The following is a 24,306-nucleotide window of genomic DNA, read 5'->3' as shown; positions in this document are numbered from 1 at the left end:
AGTGTTAAACCAGACCAATATGTATTTTGTTGAGGCTCTTTCTCATTACCTTCCCCTTTTCCCACTATACGTTACACTCCGAGAGTAGGAGCAGCTTTCTTCATCTTGTAATGTCCAAATCCAGGAAGTGTTGTTTAGTTTAATTGAAAGACTTCACCATCGGGATCCCCAGTCTCTTCCATGTAGACCCCTGCACGGTTCTTCAACATCTACGTCCTCTTACCATTTTCCACCCCCTCACAGCTGCCTGGGGCCTCTCTCTAAGACACACATCTAGCGATGTCATTCCCTGGTTTTTATATCTCTAGTTGCATCCCACTACCATCCTAGAGCATAAAAATTCCTTCCCCTACAAATAAGTCTCCTTATAATCCAACGCCATCCTAGCGCTTATAGCCTAACTTCCTACTGGTCTACCTACCCCCAACCCCATCTCCTTGTCACTTTCCAAAAAGTCAGAGGCTGCTACATATCACTAACTTTGCAAATGCTGTTTTCCCTACCAGGGACACTATTCCATTACCTATCTACCACAGGAAATAATTTTAATTTAGAGGAAAGAAAAGGAGAGTAGCATTATTACTACTGATAGTGATAATAAAAGCTCTAGTTTCTTGAAGTTACAATGAGCTGTTACTAAAGGCTTTGCCTACATTATCTCATTTATTCTTCAAAAAAATTACCACAAAATAGTTTATGATTACCCCCATTTTCCAGAAGAACAAATGGAGGCTTAGGGGGAGATAAGTAATCTGTCAGAGTACATAGGTAGGAGGTGGTGAAGCCTGGAGTTCTTTGAGGGTCTGCCAAGCTTGGGAGCCTGGGCTCCTAACTCCAATGCCAGACAGTAAGTTGCAATTTAAATGTCACCTCCTCTCTATAACTTTTTCTGGTCATCCCCCATTGCTGCCATGGAATTAGCCACTCCATCCTCCGAGTACCCAGAGCACATTGTGCAGGCTGCCACTTTTCATATTATATTGACATTTCTTTTGTCAATCTCTCATGCTCATCTCCACCAGAAAGAAAATTTCTGGGGGGACACAATTGTCATTTCCATCTCTGGGACTCTCCAAGGGCTTCTCGAATTGCCTGAGATGCTGTAAATGCTTTGTATATGTTTGTGGAATGAATTGGGAGAATATATGACAATGGAGACATTTCAAGAAAAAGCAGTCCAGGGGAAGAGAGACAGACCAGGATAGGCTGGGGGTCCTGACTTCTGCCCCTGACTTTCTGCATAATTTTGAACAATGTCTTCACCTCCACACATCACCTCTATCATTAAAACGAAACCCTGTGCCTCTCTGGCTTTACAGACTGTTCAGAAGAAAAGTGAAATTATATACATGAAAATGTTACAGGGCTGGGCATGGTGGCTCACACCTGTAATCCCAGAACTTGGGAGGCTGAGGCAGGCAGATTACTTGAGGTCAGGAGTTCAAGGCCAGCCTGGCCAATGTGGTGAAACCCCGTCTCTACTAAAATACAAAAATTAGTAGGGCGTGGTGGTGGGCACCTGTAATCCCACTTACTAAAGAGGCTGAGGCTCAAGAATCCCTTGAACCTGGGAGGTGGAGGTTGCAGTGAACTGAGATCATGCCACTGCACTCCAGCCTGGGCAACACAGTAAGACTCTGTCTCAAAAAAAAAAAAAAAATGTTTCAGTAAGTTTGACTGTCTCATTAATTCCTATTTTTAAAGAAATAGTGTTAAAGTTGTTTTTGGCCGGGCGCAGTGGCTCGCACCTGTAATCCCAACACTTTGGGAGGCCGAGGCAGGCGGATCACGAGGTCAGGAGATCGAGACCATGGTGAAACCCCGTCTCTACTAATAACACAAAAAATTAGCTCAGTGTGGTGGTGGGCGCCTGTAGTCCCAGCTACTCAGGAGGCTGAGGCAGGAGAGTGGCGTGAACCCAAGAGGCAGAGCTTGCAGTGAGCCGAGATCACGCCACTGCACTCCAGCCTGGGTGACAGAGCGAGACTCTGTCTATATTAAAAAAAAAAAAAAAGTTGTTTTTCCTGATTATAAAAGGAAAGTGAAATTGTTTTAAAAGTGAAACTCTAGAAATATGCAAGTCATGTTTCTTTTAAGCAGAGGATACTAACACAATGTGAACCTTAGAACATGTTCTGAGCTCTGGAAGATCGAGGCCCTCTGGTGAGGGGCCATATTTCTTTCCCTCCTTGAACTTCAGTTTCCTTGATGACTTTATTGTTATTATTGTTGTTGTCGTTGTCGTTGTTGCTGCTTCATTCCTGCAACCCTCTCTCTACATAGAATTCACAGAATAGTCTTGTGTTGTTAAAAATCATCACAAACATCATTTAATGGCTACACAAATGCATCACTGCATGAATGTAGCATAAATCTGGAAAAATGGGTTTTGATTTTGAAGGATCATTTGACAGAATTGATCCCTTTGAGTCACTTAAGGCCAGCGCCCTGGACGGGGGTGATGGGCCTGAGATTTGTGGGAAAGCCTATTTCATTTGCAGTTGTTCCAACAGGATTTTCCCAGGGGCAGTGGATTAGTCCGTTTTCCTGCTGCTAAGAAACACATACCTGAGACCGGACAATTTACAAAACAAAGAGGCTTATTGGACTTACAGTTCCACTTGGCTGGGGAGGCCTCACAATCATGGTGGAAGATAAAAGGCACATCTCACATGGTGGCAGACAAAAGAGCACTTGTGCAGGGAAACTCCCCTTTTTAAAGCCATCAGATCTCATGAGACTTATTCACTATCATGAAAACAGCACGGAAAAGACCTGCCTGGCTGATTCAATTACCTCCTACCAGGTCCCTCCCACAACACATGGGAATTCAAGATGAGATTTGGGTGGGGACACAACCAAACCATATCAGGAATTGTCAGACCCTCAACAACACCCCCAGGGAAGGACATTCATGATAGGATTTCTCCTTCCAATGTAGATTCCAGGCCTTCACAGCAGACACAGTATGCCTCATTTTATTTCACAGAGGCTTTCTTCACAGCCCAGCCATAGCAACAGCTGAACATTACTTCACAAATCCAGGAAAGATTGAAAGGCAGGCCTATAAAATAATTTGTAATCTTACTCCTGACACTTGTGTCAAAGCAGGGAGATGAACCCACAAGAGGAATAATAATGGCTATTATTAACCAAGGGCCTACTATGTGTTAAGCCTTGTGCAGTGAGCTTCACACATGTTTTTATTCAGTCTTCACCACAAGCTTGGCAGGTAATGACCATTACTAGCCCCACTTTACAGAGAAGCAAAATGGGGATCTGCACTGTGAAGAGACTTTCTAGCTGTGGAATGAGGAGACCTCCTCCCTTCTTGAGGAAAGGAGGACACTGGCTCCCAGCCTGTCAACTCCTTTCAAACCACATAGCTTGTCTCCAGTTCCACAGCACTTAGAAAGCAATGTCAGGGATGGAGGCACTCAGCCAATGCCCAAATGGCAGATACGCTGTTTCTCAAGTTCTTGTCCAAGGACAAGAAAAAGCTGGCCTCTCTTCCAGTGCCAGGAAATAGGACAAGAGATACAGTGGAGTTTTACCTTTAAGAACACGCTTAAAATTACTTGTCTCAAATCAGATTTGTCCAGCTCCACTAACAGAAGCTGAAAGGCACCAAGATATTTGGAGGTAATTTCATTAGGATTTGATGATGGACCAGTCATTCTTCTGTGTGACTGCATTTCCCAACACTTGCTGAACAATTTCCAAACTCTATTTCTCTCTCTTTCCCTCTCTCTCTCTCTCTGTGCTGACAGCTGCAGTCCCTATGTGGCCAGTGAAGGCCCCAGCTTGGGCACCAGCTTCCCCCGGGCCTGAACTTACCTACTCTGGAGAAACACGAGGCATGGTGATACGGTTTTGCTGTGTCCCCACCAAAATCTCATCTCGAATTGTAATCCCCATAATCCCCATGTGTTGAGGTAGGGACCTGGTGGGAGGGGATTGGATCATGGGGGTAGTTTTCCCCAGGCTGTTCTCATGCTAGTGAGTGATTTCTCATGAGATCTGATGGTTTTATAAAGGGGCTCTTCCCCCTTCTCTCTCTCTCTCCTGCCACCATGTAAAATGTCCCTGCTTCCCCTTCCACCACGACTGTAAGTTTCCTAAGGCCTCCCCTGCCATGAGAAACTGTGAGTCAATTAAACCTCTTTCCTTTATAGATTACTCAATCTTGGGCAGTTCTTTATAGCAGTGTGAAAACGGACTAATACACACATGTACTGAGTCAAGTGAAACTTTCATGGCAACAGCAGCAGCAGCAACAGCAATGGCAGCAGTGACATCATCATCATTATCTAGGAGCACTCCCTACCCGTAGCAAAGGTCTGCTCCATTGGACACAGCAGGGAGAATGCAGTAGCTATCTTAACAAATCGAGGAACCTCATATTTCCTCTTAATTCTCATTTCTGCAGCAGCTAATCATGGGATGGAAGAAAGATTTGGAGAATGAAGCATGCTCTTTTATGCTCCAGCTCTCATATTTTAGTTTGCCTGAAAAAATTCTGTCACCCAGAGCTAGTAAGGTATTTGGGAATTTTATATTTTAAAAAATCTTTACAGGAAAGACTGGCATGAAACAAAACTTTATTCACATTATTTTTTAAATTGAACTTTGTAAAGCTTGTCATTAATTTGTTCCTTCAATTAGTTTGTTCTTTCCATTAATTTACTGCCATAGCTTGAATTGAGTGCCTGCTACACACCATGGATGAAAGGATGAATGGAAAGATAAAAGGATGTGGTCCCTTTTCACATGGGTCTTACTTTACTGTGGAGCACAGATAGGTAAAGAGAAAATTCCAATACATGTGGTAATGTTGTAACTGAAACAAGGACAAAGAACAACTGGAAAGATGGCCTAGCAGAATGATGAGAGTTTCGCAGACTGCAAGAAGGCATAGGGCAAGAAATGCTCCTCCCACTTAAAATGCACCAAGCCTTCCTCTCCACCCATTAAAGTTTTTCATGGCATTCAAGACCCAGTTCCAGTTCCATGAAGTCTACCTTGATAACTGACTTCCGTCCAGACATGGTACAGGTCCTTTGAAAACTGAGATATGAATCCATGTTTTGCGTATATATTTTAGGCCTAGTATGCCCTGATATGTGTTCACCAAAGTCCGTATTAAGGCAATGCTTCCCCCTTCAGAAAACTTGCACACCATCCATATTACCATATTAAGCTGCAACCAAGCTACCCCAAGCTCATGATGCCACCTTTTGGCTACAAACTGTCATTTCAAGTCTCTTGTCTAATTTTTTTTTTACTATTTTCTTTCTTAACTTGATTCTTTCCCTGATCTCCCCTTAACACACATACGCATACACACAAACAGGTACACACATGTATGACACAAACATACCCTTGCACATACACTTTCAGGAATTTTCTCAATTAAATTAATTTTACCTCAGGAAAACAAGTTCCTAGACACATACAGTGAGCTGCTTAAGAAGATGGGCTTTGAGCCCTGGCAGACTCGGATGGGATACAAATCCTAGCTTCCTCCTTCCCAGGCTTGCAATGCTGGGAAGGCATTCAAGCTCTCTAATGGCCATTTCCTCTTTGAGATGAGACAGTAATTATTGCCAACCTCACTGACTAAATTAGATAATGCCCTTAAAGTGCTTGGTACCATCTTGGTCAAACAAATGGTCCATAAATGTGAACTGTTAATACCAACAGTGCATTCTGTGTAGGGGATGCTTCCGCTCCCCACCCCCAGTCTTGTCTTTTTCCACTCAATCCAGTTATTGTGCAACAACCCTTACTCTCGGCATCTAATCATGACATAAAGCTAACAATAATAACGCTTGCGTATTGAGAAAAAGAATGATGGTTTGTGTGGAAATAAAAGAAGACAGCAAAAATCTTTCATTCATTTAGTAGGTGTTCTTTAATATTGTCCTGCAGGCCAGGGACAACCATAAGAGGTGGTTGTGGCTAGACTCAGGCTAGCGATCTCAATGGGAAGGAAGCATTTAGAGTTGAAAGGTCTTTAGGGACCAGGATGAACAGTGCCTGGAGATGAGCTAAAGGCAGAAGGAGAAGGAGAAGGACACTTTGCCTCCAGAACCCTTTGGAAACTCCATGCCAGCCTTGTCCTCTTCTGTTAGGCCTGCTATTTCATAAGTACCAACACTCACATAAAGAAAAAGTTCTCTTTCTAAGTTTATAGTTTTTGTAGTTTGATTACCAGAATTTAGGAGATCAATCCTAAACATATCATTGTCATCATAAAACCACCAAAAATTCTGTGCCATTTTATATGTTTCTGAAAGTTGCCACATAGGTGATCTCATTAGATTCCATGATCTAGGCAAGGTGGCAACTGAGTTGAAAGTGCTCAATTATTATCCTTAAAATATTTGACTCCTAAAGAATAACCTTAGTTATTCATCGTGTAGGAGTGTACAATACACTATTTAAGGGCAGCGACTCCAAAAGAGTACTCCCTGGGTTCAGATCCTAGTTCTTCCACTAACAAGCTGTGTGGTTATAGGCAAGTTGCATGACCTCTCTGTGTCTCAGTTATCTCAGTAAAATATGAGCACCTGATGCAGGTGAAGTAAGGTAAAACACATCAGCTGCTTAGCTATTTGCCTAGCATACAGGATGTGTGTGCCATTAAATGATAGCTTTATTATAAATATTATTTTTCAACAAGGTACAGGGGTGCTGAGTGAAGGCCAAGAGCCAACTAACCACTCCTGGCTGGGAACCACACCTCCTTGTATCCTAGACTGTCCTCCCTCCTGCTTGCCACGGACTGGGGTTGGGAGGAGTTGGTACTGTTCTGCTGCAGTCCTTGACTCAGTCTCTGGGCTCATGGTCTGGCTCAGAGTAGTTGCTTAGATGGGTCATTTCCAATTTGGTGTCCCAGGAGTGAAAAGTGAAGTCAGAGCTTTGAAGCCCAGTCTCTGATGACACAGATGCCTCCTGGAGTCTCCAGCACTATTACGAGGTGAAGCAGCAGAGGACAAGGTGACTTCCAATTTCCTTCTTTTTTCTTTTTGAACAAACTGCTCTGAATTTCTGGAGCTGGTATGATGCCAAGCATTTACCTTTATTTAATCATTCAATAGCCTCCTCTGTGAAAACCGGGGTAATTAGGCCCAAAATATATCACCCAGAGGCTTGTTTTAACTACCCAAAATAAAGGCTAGATCCCAATTTCAACAAAATCACCAGATTGTTTTCCTTCCAAGAACTTCTGGCAGTGTTCAAGTTCCCTGGTTGATTCTCCCTATGGGATTGTTCATCCCCATCACTGGGGTGGCAGGAGACAGGGGACAGCCCTCTCTACAGCAGTCAGTAACAGGATGCATCAGCCAGGGAGGGTTCTTGAGGCACGCCCTCACAATGCACAAACAAGCCTGGACATTTTTCCTCAAGCTGCTCCAAGACCTGTGAAACAGGACAATATCTTCCTGGAAGGGAGCACAGATGACTGGAGACATACGCACTCTGGTGTCCCTGGTTCACATCCTGCTTATTCCTACCAGCAGTGTAACTTTAGACATGATGCTTTCATCCTCTGCTGCTCAGTCTGTTCCCCTAAACAACAGGAGATAGCAATATTGCCTACCTGTGTGTGAGGGCTCAAGATGCAATCCATTACACAGTGGGCATTTTGAGTCAAACTTTTCAAAAAATATATTTTAACATCTCTGAATATTACAATCTGTGTCACATTATAATTGGTAGCAAGTTTTCTTTCTTATGGGCACATAAAATCATGGAGCATCTTACATTTGATAAAATACGGCATGTAGCCTGAGGAAATCGTTCCCCAGGAAAGGCAGGCTCTCCAAGACGTTTTTTTCCATTACTCTTCTGCTTTTACACCACAGCTTTTTTAAAGGAAGCAAGAATATGTGCAAGAGAATCTTATTTATACAAGTTTTTGGACTGGGCCAGAAAAACACCAACGGTTGCAGTAAATACATAATATTTGCAAGTATCTTGCATACATCACTGTTCTCCAATCTCATGCCATGACAGACAGCACTAATCAATTCCCAAGTTCTTCCCACTGAGCCAACGTGTAGCCTCTGCATCCTCCTCAACACAGTTCTACAGGCAGCCATTCCCAATCAGCCAGGGCTGGCACTTGAGCAAAATCTATTTTAGGTCTCTGATTCAGGAGCTTGGGAGATAGAAAAAGAGAATAGGAATTGTCAGCCAAGTCAGGAAACTCAGATATAAGAAGAAGATTTCAAATATGGTATAGTTTATTGCATTAAAAAAACAAGGTCCAGAGAGATTAAATTGGCATAAAGTCACTAGCCAATTATCTGCAGAAAGAATGTAGAATTTTTTTCCTGTTCTCCCAGATAAGGGAGAATATTCTATCTAAATTCTCAACATCACTAATCATCAGGAAAATGCAAACTAAAACCACAATAAGATACCGCCTTACTCCTGCAAGAATGGCCATTATTAAAAAGTAAAAAAACAATCGATGTTGGCATGAATGTTGGGAAAAGGGAACATTTATACACTGCTGGTGGGAATGCAAATTAGTACAATCTCTATGGAAAACAGTACAGGGATTCCTTACAGAGCTAAAAGTAGATCTACCATTCAATCTGGCAATCTCACTACTGGGTATCTACCCAAAGGGAAAGAAGTCATTATGTGAAAAAGACATTCACACATGTATGTTTATAGCAGCACAAATCGCAATTGCCAACATGTGGAACCAACCTAAGTGCCCATCAGCTAATGAGTAGATAATGTGGGATATATGCACCATGGAATACTACTCAGCCATTAAAAGGAATGAAATAATGTCTTTTGCCACAACTTGGATGGAGCTGGAGGCCATTATTCTAAGTGAAGTAACACAGGAGTGGACAACCGAAAACCACATGTTCTCACTTATAAGTGGGAGCTAAGCCATGAGTACACAAAGGCATACAGAGTAACATAACGGACCTTGGAGACTCAGAAGGGGGATGGTGGAAGAGGGGCTAGGAATAAAAAACAACATATTAGGTACAATGCACACCACTCAGGTGATGGGTGCACTAAAATCTCAGAATTCACCACTATATAATTCATCCATGTAACAAAAAACCACTTGTACTCCAAATGTATTGAAATAAAAGCATATATATGTGTGTGTGTGTATATATATGTGTGTGTATATATGTGTGTGTGTATATATGTACATATATGTGTGTATATGTGTGTGTATATATGTGTGTATGTATATGTGTGTGTGTATATATATATAGATATATATATACACACACATATATACATACATACACTTTCTATCAAACCATGCTCCTTTTCTCAGCACAAAAGCTAAATTCCTTAGGACTTAAGTAAACAAGAAGTTACCTGACAAATTAGACTGTGGCAAAGAGAGGATGAAAGGGTACTAGTCATGTAAAAGTCATTTTGCTTTTTATTTTTGCAAAATTCCCTTTTGCTCATTTGTCACCAACAATTCATTCCTCAGGGAAGTGATCTATAGAAAAATCAGGAATGGTCATCACAAAGCCCTGAGCCCAACAAGCAACCCATCCTAGCCCCATGGTTCCTGTGATTTTAGTGGCTAAAACCTTTTACTGCAATGTTCCTATCCCTGAAAATAAAAAAACTGTCACTAATCCAGTGTAAGAATGAGAGTTGCAACCAGCCATCCCATACCCATTTGGGGCCCTCTTGGGATTTCAAAAGTACTTGATATTTATGGTGTTTACCACAAATATTGATTAATATTCCCAAGCAATGGAAACTAACCAATAAAAATCACATCTGGAAAATTAAAAGTGAGAGGTGGAATGGGGATCTCTCCTCCTTGTCAAATTTCAATTCAAAATTAGATTGGGGCCTTCAGTGCTAAGACAGGGACCCTTGACCCCCGAGTAACTACTTTCCAACATCATTTTCTTTAATTTAGAGGAGACATTTCTATTCTAGGAATTGCTGGAAAGGCTCATTTTATGAAAACGAAGCTATATCTTAAGAAAACCTTGTTTGTTGCTTCGTTTTATTTCAGGTACATTTCTGCTCCCAGTGAGGTATGCTTGCCACATGCCTCTGGCTCTCCCCTCTCAGCACTCTTAGCATTGTAATTACACTAGCAAACTCCAAAGTCATTGAGACTAATGACACAGCTTGCAACTTACAACCTTTGCAAGGCTTCAGGGATGAGCCAGAAAGTCTGAACAGGCAATTTCTTACTCCCAGAAATGTGGATTCCCATATTTAGAAAACACATTTGTTGAATAAGGAAAAGCAACCTGAGGGGAAAGCACATTCAAGAATATGAAGCTAGGAAATGACAGCATTTTCAGGGATTATTTCACTCATTCACTCATTTCATTTCATTAGTGCCTTCATTTGCTCAACAAACTTGGGTACCCACTGCACGCCAGGCACCCTGCTGGATGTTGAGGATAAAAGAGTAAAACAGGGTGCCTGACCTCGGGGGGTCCACAAAATGTGGGGGGAGCCTACAAATAGAGAATTACCTTACAATATCGTAAGCACAATGGGCACATGACCCAGGCATGCACAGGGCCTCAGTTAACACAGGGCAACGGACAGAGGCAGGGTAGCTTGTCCAGCCCAAGTGGGGAGGGAGTGGGGACAGGTGGGCTGAAAGCAGCAGGACTTGGTGGGTGAATGGAAGTGGCAGGCAGGTGACAGAGAGGGAGGGGCAAGGGCAGCTTGAGATCTAGGATGGCAGTCCCATAAACTGAGATCCCGAATTCACGTGGAGTGTGGAGTGGGCTTCAGGGAGCTGGCAATGAGTTGAGTTTGGGGCACAGTGCATTTGAGATGCCTGAGACACATCACATCAGAAGAGGTCTGATTTTCTCCAGGGCACAGACCATGCCTAACTCATTTCTGAGTCTTTGTGCTGAGTATCTAAGAGGTTCTCATAAACTGCTGAAGGAATAAATAAATGAATACAGTGCATAAGAAACACATGTACAAATGCTTATCCTGTACTATATGATTTAATTCACACAGGATCTCTATGAGGAAGATCTATTATTACTCCATTTATTTCACAAATAGGCACAAGTCTTAAAGTCTTACAGTCTAAGAGAGGAACTGTGACAAGTTCATAGATAAAAATGACTCCAAAAAAAAAGAGGCAGAGCACATGAAAATGTGCTCAATATCATTCATCATTGGGGAAAGGAAAATTAAAACCACAGTGAAATACCACTAGGACTGTTATAATCCAAAGGACTGACATAATAATAAGACTTGGTGGGAATGTGGGTAAACAAAACCTCAAACATTGCTGGTGGGAATGTGAAGTGGTACAGCCATGCAGTGTGATGGGCCACCCACCGGGTTACTTAGGAGTGTATGTCTGTTGCTTGTCTTTAAAGGCTGGGCAGTGAGCCAAGGCCAAGGTGCCCAGCTTAGAAGCAGGTGTCCCTGATAACCTGAACATCCCAGAGGGTAGCTGAGAATCTACCAAGGAAAACAGCCCCATCACGCACACACAGTAGGCAAAGCACCAGAAAATTAGCTTAAAAGCAGCTTAGGGATGGGAGGTTGTGCAGATCTCTAAAGCTGTCCTGCCAGCATCCAGGAGTACTTTGCATGTAAGTCATAATAAACTCATCTACTGGTCAAGCTGGACTAATCCAAGTCATTGTTTAATCTCTTTGCTCCCTCCTAGTTTCAGGGAATGCTTTTTAAAATACATAATTCCAGGTTTTTCTCATTATAGCTACACGGAAAATAGTTTGGCAGTTTCTTCTAAAGTTAAACATACACTTCCCGTATGCCCCAGCAATTCCACTCCTAGATTTCTACCCAAGAGAAGTCAAAACACATTCATACAACACTTGTTTGTGAATGTTCGAAGCAGTATTATTTATAATAGTCTAACGTTAAAAACAATCCAAATATCCATCCACTAGTGACTGGAGAAACAAAAGGTGGCATGCTCATATAATGTACTATTATTCAGCAATGAAAAGAAATGAAGTATTGATATGTCCTAAAATATGGACAAACCTCAAAAACATTATGCTAAGGAAAGAAGACAGACACAAATGACCTCAAATTGTATGATTTCATTTATATAAAATTTTCCAGAAAAGGTAATCTATGGAGATGAAAAGTAGATTAGTGGTTGCTTAGGGTTGGGGAGAGGAGGGAAAGAAAGTGACTGCAAATGGAACTTTGGAGAGTAAAAGAAATACTCTAAACTAAATTACGGTGATGGTTGCATAACTATAAATTTTCTAAAACTCGTCAAACTGAATACTTTCAATGGCTAAATTTTAAAGTGGATAAACTATACTTCAATAAAACTGCTTTCATTTATTTTGTTTATTTATTTATTTTGAGACGGAGTCTCGCTCTGTCAACCAAGCTGGAGTGCAGTGGCGCGATCTTGGCTCACTGCAACCTCTGCCTCCCAGGTTCACGCCATTCTCCTGCCTCAGCCTCCCGAGTAGCTGGGACTACAGGCATCTGCCACCACGCCCAGCTAATTTTTTGTATTTTAGTAGAGATAGGGTTTCACCGTGTTAGCCAGGAAAAACTGCTTTTAAAAAAAAGGTAAAGAGAGCTTGGTGATTTAGAAAAGGGGGCGGCCCCAGCTAGAGCAGCTTCGTACATTTGTGCTGGACCTGGAAAGCTAGGTAGGATTTCAACATATTGAAAGGTACAAGAAGGAATTTCAGGCAAAGAATGAAGCAGAGGCTAAGCCTGCAAGTAAGACAGTGCCAGCATGTTTGGGCAATATCCAGACATCCATTTTGGCTGGATATTTGGATGGAAAAAAGTTGATGAAAAGACTGAAAAATGTGGTTGTGACCAGATCAGATCACAGAAGCTGAAAATGATTGGGCTAATGCATTTATGACTTAATTTGGTAGGCAGCAGGGAGCTACTGACCATTCCAGAGTAGGGGAGTGTCCTGGTAAAGATTGATGGGGCAACAGTGAGGAATGTGTGTTAGAAGAGCCAGCCACAAAAGCCATCAAACAAAAGGCTCATAGAACTGGCAGTACTGAGTAGTTACTTGCCTGTGTTGATAATGCAAAAGACAGAGAGCCTCACTCTACCAGATAGAAAGCAAAATAATAATATACAGCACTTATTTAGTGCTTCTTATGACCCAGGCCCCATTTAAAAGAATCACTGTTCTACAGGAAAGTGAATTAAAAGCCTGCTACGTACAGAATGAGCCAAATGGACTGATGATCATCTTTAGGTTTACTCCAAAGAGAAGGAATAAAGATAAAGGAGGTTATAAAATGTTTCACTTGAGGTCAGGAGTTCGAGACCAGCCTGGTCAACATGTAGTAAAACCCTGCCTCTACTAAAAATACAAAAGTTAGCTGGGCATGGTGGCACACGCTCGTAGTCCCAGCTACTTGGGAAGCTGAGGCCAGACAATCACTTGAACCCAGGAGGTGGAGGTTGCAGTGAGCCAAGATCACACCACTGTACTCCAGCCTGGGCGACAGAGTGAGATTCTGTCTCTCAAACAAAACAAAACAAAAAAGAAAAAAAGAAGAAAGAAAAAAGAAAAATATGATACTTCAAAGGTGGAAGGATGGTAAGTAAGACAAATGACAAAGACCAGTTTACATGGTTCTCTGGCCCAAAAAAGCAAGAGTATCTGGCACCACTGATGCTCTCCATGGATGTCACCACTGTGTAAAGCAGGAATGTCAGGGTGGCTTTCTGAAGAGAATCCAGCTGTTTGGGAGTCACAAAGTGTTTATAAACATTATTTTTTAAAATAAACTGCCACCACTGAAATATCAGAAAATTTCACATAAAACATGGAAATTTTCAGTTTCTCTTGAAATATTGGGAATTCTAGCAACTATATGATCCAATCCCACATGGTATCAATCAGTCAGGGCTGAGTAGCCCTCACCCTTTTTTAAACATTAGAGTCCCTGCCTGGCACATGTTATGTATTTATTCATTCAAACGTATTTATTGAGCACCTGCTATATGCCAAGTGCTGTTATAGGACCTAGAGACACAGCAATGACAAAACAGAAAAATATGGTTACTTTCCTGGAGCTCATGTTCTCATGAGGATAGCTAGACAATAACCAAATAAGATAATGTATATTTCCAATTATACATAATTAGAAAAATAAAGAAGTAAGGTATGACTTTTAGTGGATGGACAGGTACTGGGAATTGTAAACAGGGTGATCAGAGAAGGCAAGCCTCTATGCTTAGGTGACATCAGACTCAAAAAAAGGGAAACAGCACATCTATCATGTTTTATGTGTGGGAGGAACACATAAATAAATGAGCATGGGGCAGGGGCATTTCAGGCCTGGCAATGTTTGGATTTTATTCTGAGTGAGATGGACAACCATTGGCAGATTTGAGCAGAGGAGTGACATGGTTGGGCATACTCATTTACGTTGGTGACTGGCCCCTGTAAGCATTTGAATTTTGGGTCCTTGGTTTAAAGCACGATGGGCAGAGGTTAAAGGGCTCGAGCTGGGTTCTGTGTCTGGAGAAGGAAAATAATCAGACGACGGGGCAGAAATTTCCTGATCTTCAGAACATACTGTTTATGCAGAAGAATAGCTCAATATGTAGTAATGACCTTGAATAACCAGCATCTATGGGCAGAATTCACATGCAATGAAGCCCCTTAAGAAACCAAGCTCACAGGACCCTGAGACTGGGCACCATGTGACTGTAGGCCAGAGGAAAAAGTTCCTAGTGGACATGCATCTGGGATGTTCCACCTTGTTCACTTATAAAAGCTGCTCTCCCTTCTCTATCTTCAGCAGTGATAGTCCACCCTTGCTGGTATACTCAATTTAGCGCTGGTACACTCAACTAGACAAGTCCTAAGCCCTGTTTTATTTCAACAACTTGAGTTAATTCTCAAGTCCTCCCAACTGAGACAGGAAAAATCTGGTCATCATACTCCAAAACAAAGCAATGATCAATGCTGGGAGTTCAATGTGATCTGCCTTTTCAGAAAATCCATTTTTAGATGCTGAAGAGCTTGCAACATTTGACAAGAAGAAATAATCTACTCACAATCAGAATGTGATCCCGGCCCATGGTGATGACTGTTCGGTTCACTGTCCGCAGCAGCTGGACCATGATCTCCTGGATGTGGTGGTAGGTGAAGGCCTGTAACACAGTCAGAGACATCTATGTGACAATCAGGACACTGCATCTGCACAATTGTTCAAAGGACCCAGACAACAGTGGTCAGACGTGGTGATCTTCAACACTATCACCAACACCACCACCACCACTGCCATCATCATCATCATCATTATCATCATCACCTCCATATCTCCATCGCCATTACCACCTGCACTGGGCATAAGAAATTCTACTAGTCACCTGAAATATAAGTTAAGATGGCTTAACTTAGGCTTTGGAATCAGGAACTTTGGAGCTAGAATACTAGCTCTGACAATATTAGTACTGCATTGGTTAAGTTATTATATGGTTTGGATCTGTGTCCCCGGCAAAATCTCATGTCGAATCATAATCCCCAGTGTTGGAGATGGGGCCTGGTAGAAGGTGATTGGATCATGGGAGTGGATTCTCATGGTTTAACACCATCTCCCTCGGTGCTGTCATCACAATAGTGAGTTCTCATGAGATCTGTTTGTTTAAAAGTGTGTGGCAACTTCTCCCCTTTCTCTTCCTCCAGCTCTGGCTACGTGAAGACGCCTGCTCGTGCTTTGCCTTCTACCATGAGTAAAAGTGTCCTGAGGCCTCCCCAGAAGCCTAGCAGATGCCAGTATCATGCTTCTTGTACAGCCTGTGGAATCAGGAGCCAATTAAACCTTTTTTCTTTATAAATTACCCAGTCTCAGGTATTTCTTTGTAGCAGCACAAGAACTGAACAATACAGTTATATTAACTTTTCTAATCCTTGGTTTCTTCATTTAATAGGATCTGAGCTGGAATAAGGAGGAAATTTAATGCAGGGAATTGGTTACACAGGTAACAGATATGCCAACACACCAAACAAGGTAACCTAGAGTCAGCTACAGCAGGAAGCCACTGTCACTTGGAGGCTGGAGGGACAAATCGAGGAGGCAGTGTTTCTGGAGCTCCGGGACTAGGGTTATATAATGGAAACTAGGGTTACATAACGGTAACCACATGGTGCTTGTATAATAGAAGCCACATTACCCACCTTGGGTGGAAATTTACAGTGAGTCAGGTTGTAACAGGTATTGGGTTCTGGCTACTTTAAATACAGGTCCCTAAACTTTCTGTAGGATTTGCTGATCCTTTCTGAGCTTTTGTTGTAGTTGGCAACGGTTTCAGGCATATTCATCTATATCTTGGATCATTTTACCAGCATAGCATTTAGGCACAGAGTTGCATACCATGTATACACGAGAGAGGCCATGGCCAAGTGGAAAGGCCTTGGAATCTTAACTTCAGAAGCTCTGGGTCTGAAGTTCAATGCTGTATTTGCCAGCTGTGCAATCTCACTTATCACTTCTCTGAGACTCAATTCTCTCATCTACAAAAATGTAGACGGTTCTCTCAAGGTTGATGTGGACATAAAAATGACATGTGCAATTCTGGAACAACTTATATGCCTGGGTCCTCTGCTGGAGATTCTGTGGTCTGAGACAGAGCCTGGGCATCAGCAATTTCTGAATTTTAGGTGTGTTATTCTGATGGCTGAGAACCATGATGTGACATGCTGTTTAGCTCTGGAGATGGGGGCTTGGGAACAGCCTTGTGTCTCCGGAACCTAGCCAGAGCCTGACACAAAGAAAGTGCTAAATCGAGAGTGGCTGAAAACATGGATGACCACCCATGCTCATTTACAAGTACTCCAGCAAGCTTTACTGCATTAAACTTAAGTGTGGTTTTGTCACTTAATGTAAGGAATTGCAGGGAGTTGGTTATACAGTGAAAGAGAAGTAGATTTGCAGTTGGGGTAGGCCCAGAAAAAGACAGAAGATGTGCTTATTAAAAAATGTCCTCCCCCTGCCCCAATGACTTTCAATGACTTTTGGCATCCAGAGATGAATAACCCAGAGCTTTCCTTCTCTTTCTGCCTTAGACTCACTTCTTTGTCACTTTGGCTAGTCCTAGACTCTCTAGCCCTGTGGAGCCACCAACAGAACCTCTGCCACTGGAGCTTTTGTTAGAGCATTTATTTTACAGAAACAAGTTCCCCTGCTTCATCAAGTGCAGCCAGACCTCAGTCTCTGCTGGAGACTGGCTGGTCTCTCCCCACCAACCAGCCCTTTCTACTCCTGACACTCAAGGCCAGGGAAGACAGATCTCCCCATATTTCTGGCCCAAAGGTGAACCTCTCTCCTAATTTCCTTCTCCTTTATTTCTCCAAGCCATTTTGCTGACTTACAGTCTCCTATGTCTTATACTACATGAACGTGATGTTCATGGTTATAACAACGACCACAGCTGACAGTCTTTAGTGCTTCCTAAATGCCCAGCACTCTGCTAAGCACTTTATATCGTTTCACATCAAGACAAGCAACATTACTCTCTCCATTGTTCGGATGAAGAAACTGAAGCCAGAGTGGTTAAGTAATTTATCCAGGGTCACCCAGTGAGGAAGTAAGGGAGAAAGGATTCAACCCAGCAGCCTGTCTCCAGAGTATTCTCCTTATCCAAACTCACCCATGCAGACTGGAACACGATCATAGATTTCTGGTGGCTACTTGGGGGGTTTCATCATCCACCTTCCATCTGTCAAGATGGATAGACCCTGCCTTCAAATGGACCACCTTCTAACTCCTCCAGTGACTTTTGATCTTTTCTCTGCCTTTTATAAAATCTTCAATGCTATGTATTCCCCCTCCCTTATATTTTCTGCATTCCTTTGCAATTTCATCAAATTTATACAATGGTTTTCATTTTGATGTTATTTTTTTCCAGGATTACATCCTTCCCTTGTGAATAGAGATATTAAAACCCCCTTTCTTGACCTCCTGCCCCTTGCTTCTTTTAAATAGCCGTTTCTTCTTGTTCCAAAGAGCAACAATTAGACTGCTCAGGAAGTTTGGTATTTAAAAGTAGAAAACTGTCAAATTCAATTCATTTCACTCTGAAAGCTCCCAGTATTGGGAGGTTGTATAGCAGAGTGTTTTGAGATTAGAGATACTTGAGTTTGAATCCCAATTCTGCTCATTTGAGCTGGGTGACCTTGGGCAAATTGCTTTTCCTCTCTGAGTTTCTGTTTCTTTGTTCATAAAATGTGGCAAATAATAGTAACCTCAAGGTTACTGGTTTGAAGAATAAACAAGGTAATGCAGGTAAAGCTTTCGTTACTGGGGGTTGGTATATAGTAAGCCCTCAGTAAGTGGTGGCTGCAACTCACATTCCCCTTGGTTTGCATTAGCTCTCTGGCCGGGCTTGCAGATTCCCAGCACGTAGCAGAAAGTGCAGTACAAGGCAATGCATAATCTAAACTCTGGGTGATATCGAAATGTCACCCAAAGAATGTATAGCATATATGCAAATGGAAAACTTTCAAGATGATAAACCTGTGCTAAGCAGTAAAAGTGCAGCCACAAATCACCCACTGTTAATTGCTCCAGTGCCAAGCAAGTGGAGGGAGACTCTAGGAAACTGACTTCCGGGCTCAAACTAAACGGTAGCTTGTAATTGAAATGACAAAATCAGTCTTCCCATTATGGCCTTGGCAAAGAAATTAATCCATCCAACCTAAACACACTGCAAATTGTAGTGATTTTTTTTCTTTTAATAATTACAGGCTCTGGTATCTGGAAGGGACTTGAAGTCTTATGCAGAGCTCACTACATAACACAGCAGAAGGTGAGCTGGGAGTGGATGGGGACCAGGCAGGGTTGGGGCTAAGGGAGCCAAGCCCTCTCTTCTTGACTTACTCTTGGCCCTAGGCCAGTCCTAGGACTTTGCAGAATGCAATGCAAAACTACTGATCTCCTGCAGGGTTTCTAGAATAAGAGAGTACACCAAATATGAGAATATTTTAAGTAACAATAGACAAAGCATTTCATAACACTAAACCAAATTATATTAAAAATGTGGCCTTTTTTTTTCATTTTTCTTTCAACACTTCTCATGATACCAAGTAGAGAAATCTCCTTTCGGTGATTATATGTCTTTAATACCTCTCTAGTTCTTGTAAAAACCCCTTTTCTAACAAAGAGGAAAATCTTCAGGTCAGAGCAGGCAGCAAACAGTATCTACTTAGAACTTAATGACATTGTTTTGTTTTTATTGTGTTTATTTTTTGAAGTTGGTTACATTTATGGCAAGTGTGCAAGAAAAAGTTCCAAAACTTGGAAATAAAGCAAAATGAGGATTGCATGACATTTTTAATAGAACATTTGGAAAAACCACACGGAAGTTCCTTTTACCCTCTCAGGAATATAACTTTGTTTGGATTCACCATCCACAACTGATTAGAAACTAGAAATGTTATAACCTTGCAGAGTTAGTAGTTAACTTGTAGAAAAATGATAAAATGTGATGTTTACAGCTTTGTTAAAACTCATAGTTTTATTACTCTGGAGAAAATTTACCTGTTTTATACCTAATGATAATTTTATACAAGTATCTCTTCTCTCACAAAATATCAAGAAACCTGAATACTTTTGAACCAGGTTGTTGTTGTTCAGCTTGCTCCCTGGTTTATCAGTTAAATAAAACTTTGATGTGCTCAGTGTCTAATAGCATAGAATAATATTTTTAATAATTTGAGAAATCTACTTTTACACAAATGATGCTACTTACAGTTTTGATATAAAATTTTATTTTTATCAAAGTTATAAGCGTATACAGTTCAAAAAATTCTTCAAGCTTCATTTAAAAACAAAACAAGCTGGGCACAGTGGCTCATGCCTATAACCCCAGCACTTTGGGAGACCAAGACGGGAAGATTGCATGAGCCCATGAGTTCAAGATCAGCTTGGGCAACAGGGTGAAATCCCATCTCTACTAAAAATATAAAAAATTAGCCTGGCATGGTGGTGCACACTTGTAGTCCCAGCTGCTGGGGAGGCTGGGGCAGGCTTGAGCCCAGAAAGTAGAGGCTGCTGTGAGCTGTGATTACACCACTGCACTCCAGCCTGGGCAACAGGGAGTGAGACCCTGTCTCAAAAAAGAAAAAAAAATCCAAACCCCCAAACAAACAAACAAACAAACAAAATACAGTAGTCTCTCATGATCCCCTTGCCAGAGGAACTTTTGTACCTCTTTAAGCTGTTGTAATTGTTATTCTGGCATTTATGAACATGATGCCAATAATATGCTTATGTTACTTCTTTTTTAAACATTTCTTTTCACTTTTGACATTGTCTATTAACTGTCCACCATAAAAAACAAGCATTCTGGCCAGGTGCGCTGGCTCATGCCTGTAATCCCAGCACTTTGGGAGGCTGAGGCGGGCAGATCATCTGAGCTCAGGAGTTCAAGACCAGCCTGGCCAACATGGTGAAACTCTATCTCTACTAAAAATATAAAAATTAGCCAGGCATGATGGCGCATGCCTGTAGTCCCAGCTACTTGGAAGGCTGAGGCAGGAGAATGGGTTGATCCCGGGAGGCAGAGGTTGCAGTGAGTCGAGATTGCACTATTGCACTCCAGCCTAGGCAACAGAGCAGTCTCAAAAAAAAATAAATAAATAAATAACCAGGCATTTCACTCTTTCCTCCCACTGTCCCATCAGGCACATGCATCATTCCCATTTCTCCTTCCTCCCATACACTTATGGTATAATTTTGCTTTGATCAATATTTATTATTTAAAATATTTTGAATGTGCAAATGCCATTCTCATCCAAGTTGTAAACTATGATGGATTCCCATTTCTTGCACACTCTTCATTTCCTGCCCCCACCCCCCGCCAAAAAAAAGCAATTTGGAAAAATCCAAGATTCCTTTTAGTTCTCTGAATGTTTACTTTTTTTAAGTACTATCTCCCGATTTACAATGGTCTCTTCGGCTATTTTTCTAAGTTCTCTCTGCCTCTTTTCTAAAGTTTGCTTTGCCTCACAGAGTCTGTGTCCTCCAAGTAGCTTTGCTTCTGTTTGCTTGTTTTCACCTCTCTTCTATGTGAGCATTCTTCCTTAGTTCTCTTTAATCCTTGGGGCTATGTTCTCATTTCATTGTGTGTGATGCTAAGGTGATCACCGACTGAGCATGTGAGTAGAGCTTGTGGTCTGTGAGCTTACTGCAGGGTGATCTGGTTGGGACATTTAGCTGGAGAGCACTGACTGAGCATGTGAGTAGAGCTTGTGGTCTGTGAGCTTACTACAGGGTGATCTGGTTGGGACATTTAGCTGGAGAGCACTGACTGAGCATGTGAGTAGGGCTTGTGGCCTGTGAGCTTACTGCAGGGTGATCTGGTTGGGACATTTAGTTGGAGAGATGCCAATATCAATATATGCAAGTCTTTCTTCTTGGACTGCTTGGATTTCACAAATAAGAATTGTCTGATCCCTGCATGATGTGTGAAGGCCTGGCCACCAGTGCTCTAGGAGGTGAATGTGAGGAAAGTGCTGGAGGTTTTAGCCTCCAGGATGCATATTTTGATTGAAACCTGCTTTTGTGTAAGGTATCACTGCCCACACTTTCGTCTGGCATCTCCTAGGCCAGATGTCTTCTGTTTTTTCTTCTTTATTGAATACACCTTCAATAACTCAGCCCCATGGAGTCAGACTGCTTCTGGAACAGGCTCTCAGTTGATCCTCCTTATTTGAGCACCTTCCTTTCCTTCACCTTAACTTGCAGGGGCACCTGGTACTACCATTTCTGGAAACTTTGTTTTAGATTGGATGAGTCCTCAGGGTCCTCCACTGCTGGCTTATGAAATACTTTTCTCAGGTCTCCTATGTCATGTACTAACTTTCCGTATGATTCCCACCTTTCTTTCAAAGAAATTCTATTTTTTTAGGAGGTTTTCAAGAGGGAGGAAAAATACGTACCTATTTTAATTGACCATCTTTACAGGGAATTCTGCCCTAAACTTTTCATGTTTGAATATTTAGAAGTGAGGTGATTTTGTTAAATATATTAAACATATACCTGATAGTGATACATTTTTAAAAATATGATTGTGTCATGTAAATGTCTAAGGTTTCAAAAATAGTGATAGTGCAATCCATTTTACAGAAAGAAAAACTTCAGCTTTAGGATGAGGTTTGCACAAGGTAATATGACTAGTGATGTGTGACAGGAAATGTCATCAGAGCTAGAATGAAGGATCTATTCTGCTGAACATTGTGGGGGCCACTGCTTCCTCCAGTCCAGCACACAGGCAGCCTTGGCCCTGTGTTTATGCCAAGGACAATCTCACCTCCTCTGCCTGCTTTGTCTTTAGGCCTTTTCAGTACTAAGATGAAGATCACAAGGTCACAGCTACAGAGTGAAATCCAAAGGCCTACATTTCTTTTTAAGTAAAAGAGAAAGAATGCATATTCTTACAGTGAAAACAGCAGCAATCTATGGCTGCTACTGTTTTGTTCATTCTGTGTTCTATGGAAGAGGTCTTTTCCATTTCTTTCTTATCTTGAAAGTACCACAAACACCTAGAAAGAAAATATCTAACTTTGAAAAATAGTAACAGAATCATCTACAGTACAGTCATCCTCTCTCTCTCTGGCCCTTAGAGGGAATATGATTTTTGCATGAGTTCTAGGTTTAGTGCTGTCTTCTTTCTTCCTGTTTGAACTGGTTTCCATCCTGAAAGATTTTACTGCATTGACATCTCACTGCGTGAAGCAAGCCTCAGAGGCAGCCAGGGACAGAGACAGCTCAGCGAAGGGGAGGCAGGGTCAACAAGGCAGGGTGGATGGCACTGCTGTATCCCATCATCTTTGCTTCTCCCCACCCACTGGGTGAGCATCCCCACCCCACTTGCCAGGTGAGACTTGGGCAATGCGTTCATGTTGTCACATGTGTCTTGCACTTTGTATTAGCCTTCACTAGAAAACAAGGGTTGGAGTTGGTGGCAGAAGGATACAATAAAAAGGAAAACAAGATGTGGGTTCTAATTCTGACACTGCTGTTAACACAACTTTCAAGGTCTTATTATATGCCAGCGACTGTGCATATAGACTTGACATAATCTCATTTAACTTTTTATAAAACTCCACTGAAATCCCAGATATACAACTTACAAATTAGAGAGATTTAGTAATTTGCCCAAGAATGTTCCATTCACAGATGGCCAAACCTGAACCTAAGCTCATTTCTGCCTAATTGCACGCTCCTTCCATGATCAGAAGTGTGGTGTCGGTGGCACAACGGAATGGTGCTTTAGGCCCTCTCCAACTTCTCTGGCAACTTCTTTCAATATTATGAAAAGTGCTCTGCAAAAGTCTCTCTTTGCACAGAGATTAATGAAGTTGCCATTAACTATTCTCTTTCCTTGTTGATCATTGACCTTGACCCATCTTGCCTCTCTGAGCCTCAAGTTTCTTCATCTGTATATTGGATGCATTGGCATCCACAATATCAGAATTGTTTTGAGGAACCATAGCTAATTCCAACACCGAGAGCTAATATCTTTTGAGTTTTACTATGTGGCATGTACTTTTCTAGGTATTTTACAGACATTAACTTAAGGAATCCTGCAAGCACATATAAAATGGGAGAAATACTTCTACAATTCCAGATTTAGAGATGAGTGAAGTGAAGTACTTGGCTGTGGTCTGCTAATCCAAGTTCCAGCCCAGGCCTGCCTGACTCAAGTCCAGGCTTGTGACTGCCTCTGCCTCCACCTCTTTGGATCACATAAATGAATGGATGTGGCAGCACTTTGCAGATGGTAAATCATTCTGTAAATCTGTCCAAAGAACATCATAAGACAAACAGTTGTGTGCACAGCTGCTTGTAGCATATTGCATTGTTTATAACACCTAAACACAGCAAGCAAGACAAATGTGGTCAAATCAGGAATCCTATTATGTACATGACAGTTTATTCACACAATGGAGGAGAAGGTGGATAGATCTTGACCTGGAAAGATATCCTAAATATGTTCAGAAAAAAAGAGACTACAGAGCACCATAGGTAATATACACCTTTTTTTTAAAATTTATTTTCTGTGTCCAGAAAGTCCGGAAAAAAATGCATGGCAAACCATTAACAATGATATCACTGAGTGGGAGGGAGGAAGGACAGATATGAGGTTAAAGGGATAATTTTATTTGCTATGTTTTGTTGGAAATGTTCATAATCACATATGTAACAATGAAAATAGAACTCTTTCTCCATTGGAAAGAAATGAAAGTCAGGCTGCAATCCTAGAGAATCATGTCCATAGGGGACTGAGTGGATATATCCCAGGGATGTACAC

The 24,306-nt window shown here is 41.7% G+C and overlaps 1 protein-coding gene across 2 annotated transcripts in view; it reads right to left on the bottom strand.

Moving 5' to 3' along the window:
• The window catches only part of DOCK2 (dedicator of cytokinesis 2), a 442,257-nt gene that overhangs the window by 224,319 nt on the left and 193,632 nt on the right, over positions 1 to 24,306 (bottom strand). For both annotated transcript variants that reach the window (XM_054487363.1, XM_054487364.2), the window contains exon 27: positions 15,046 to 15,141. In XM_054487363.1, the coding sequence (XP_054343338.1) occupies positions 15,046 to 15,141 (96 nt within the window). The remainder of the gene's footprint in view (positions 1 to 15,045; positions 15,142 to 24,306) is intronic.

The sequence above is a fragment of the Pongo pygmaeus genome, chromosome 4 (assembly GCF_028885625.2).
Source record: "Pongo pygmaeus isolate AG05252 chromosome 4, NHGRI_mPonPyg2-v2.0_pri, whole genome shotgun sequence".
Taxonomy (NCBI): Eukaryota; Metazoa; Chordata; class Mammalia; order Primates; family Hominidae; genus Pongo; species Pongo pygmaeus.
Note: the sequence above shows the minus strand (reverse complement) of the source record. Positions and strands in the feature narration are given on the sequence as shown.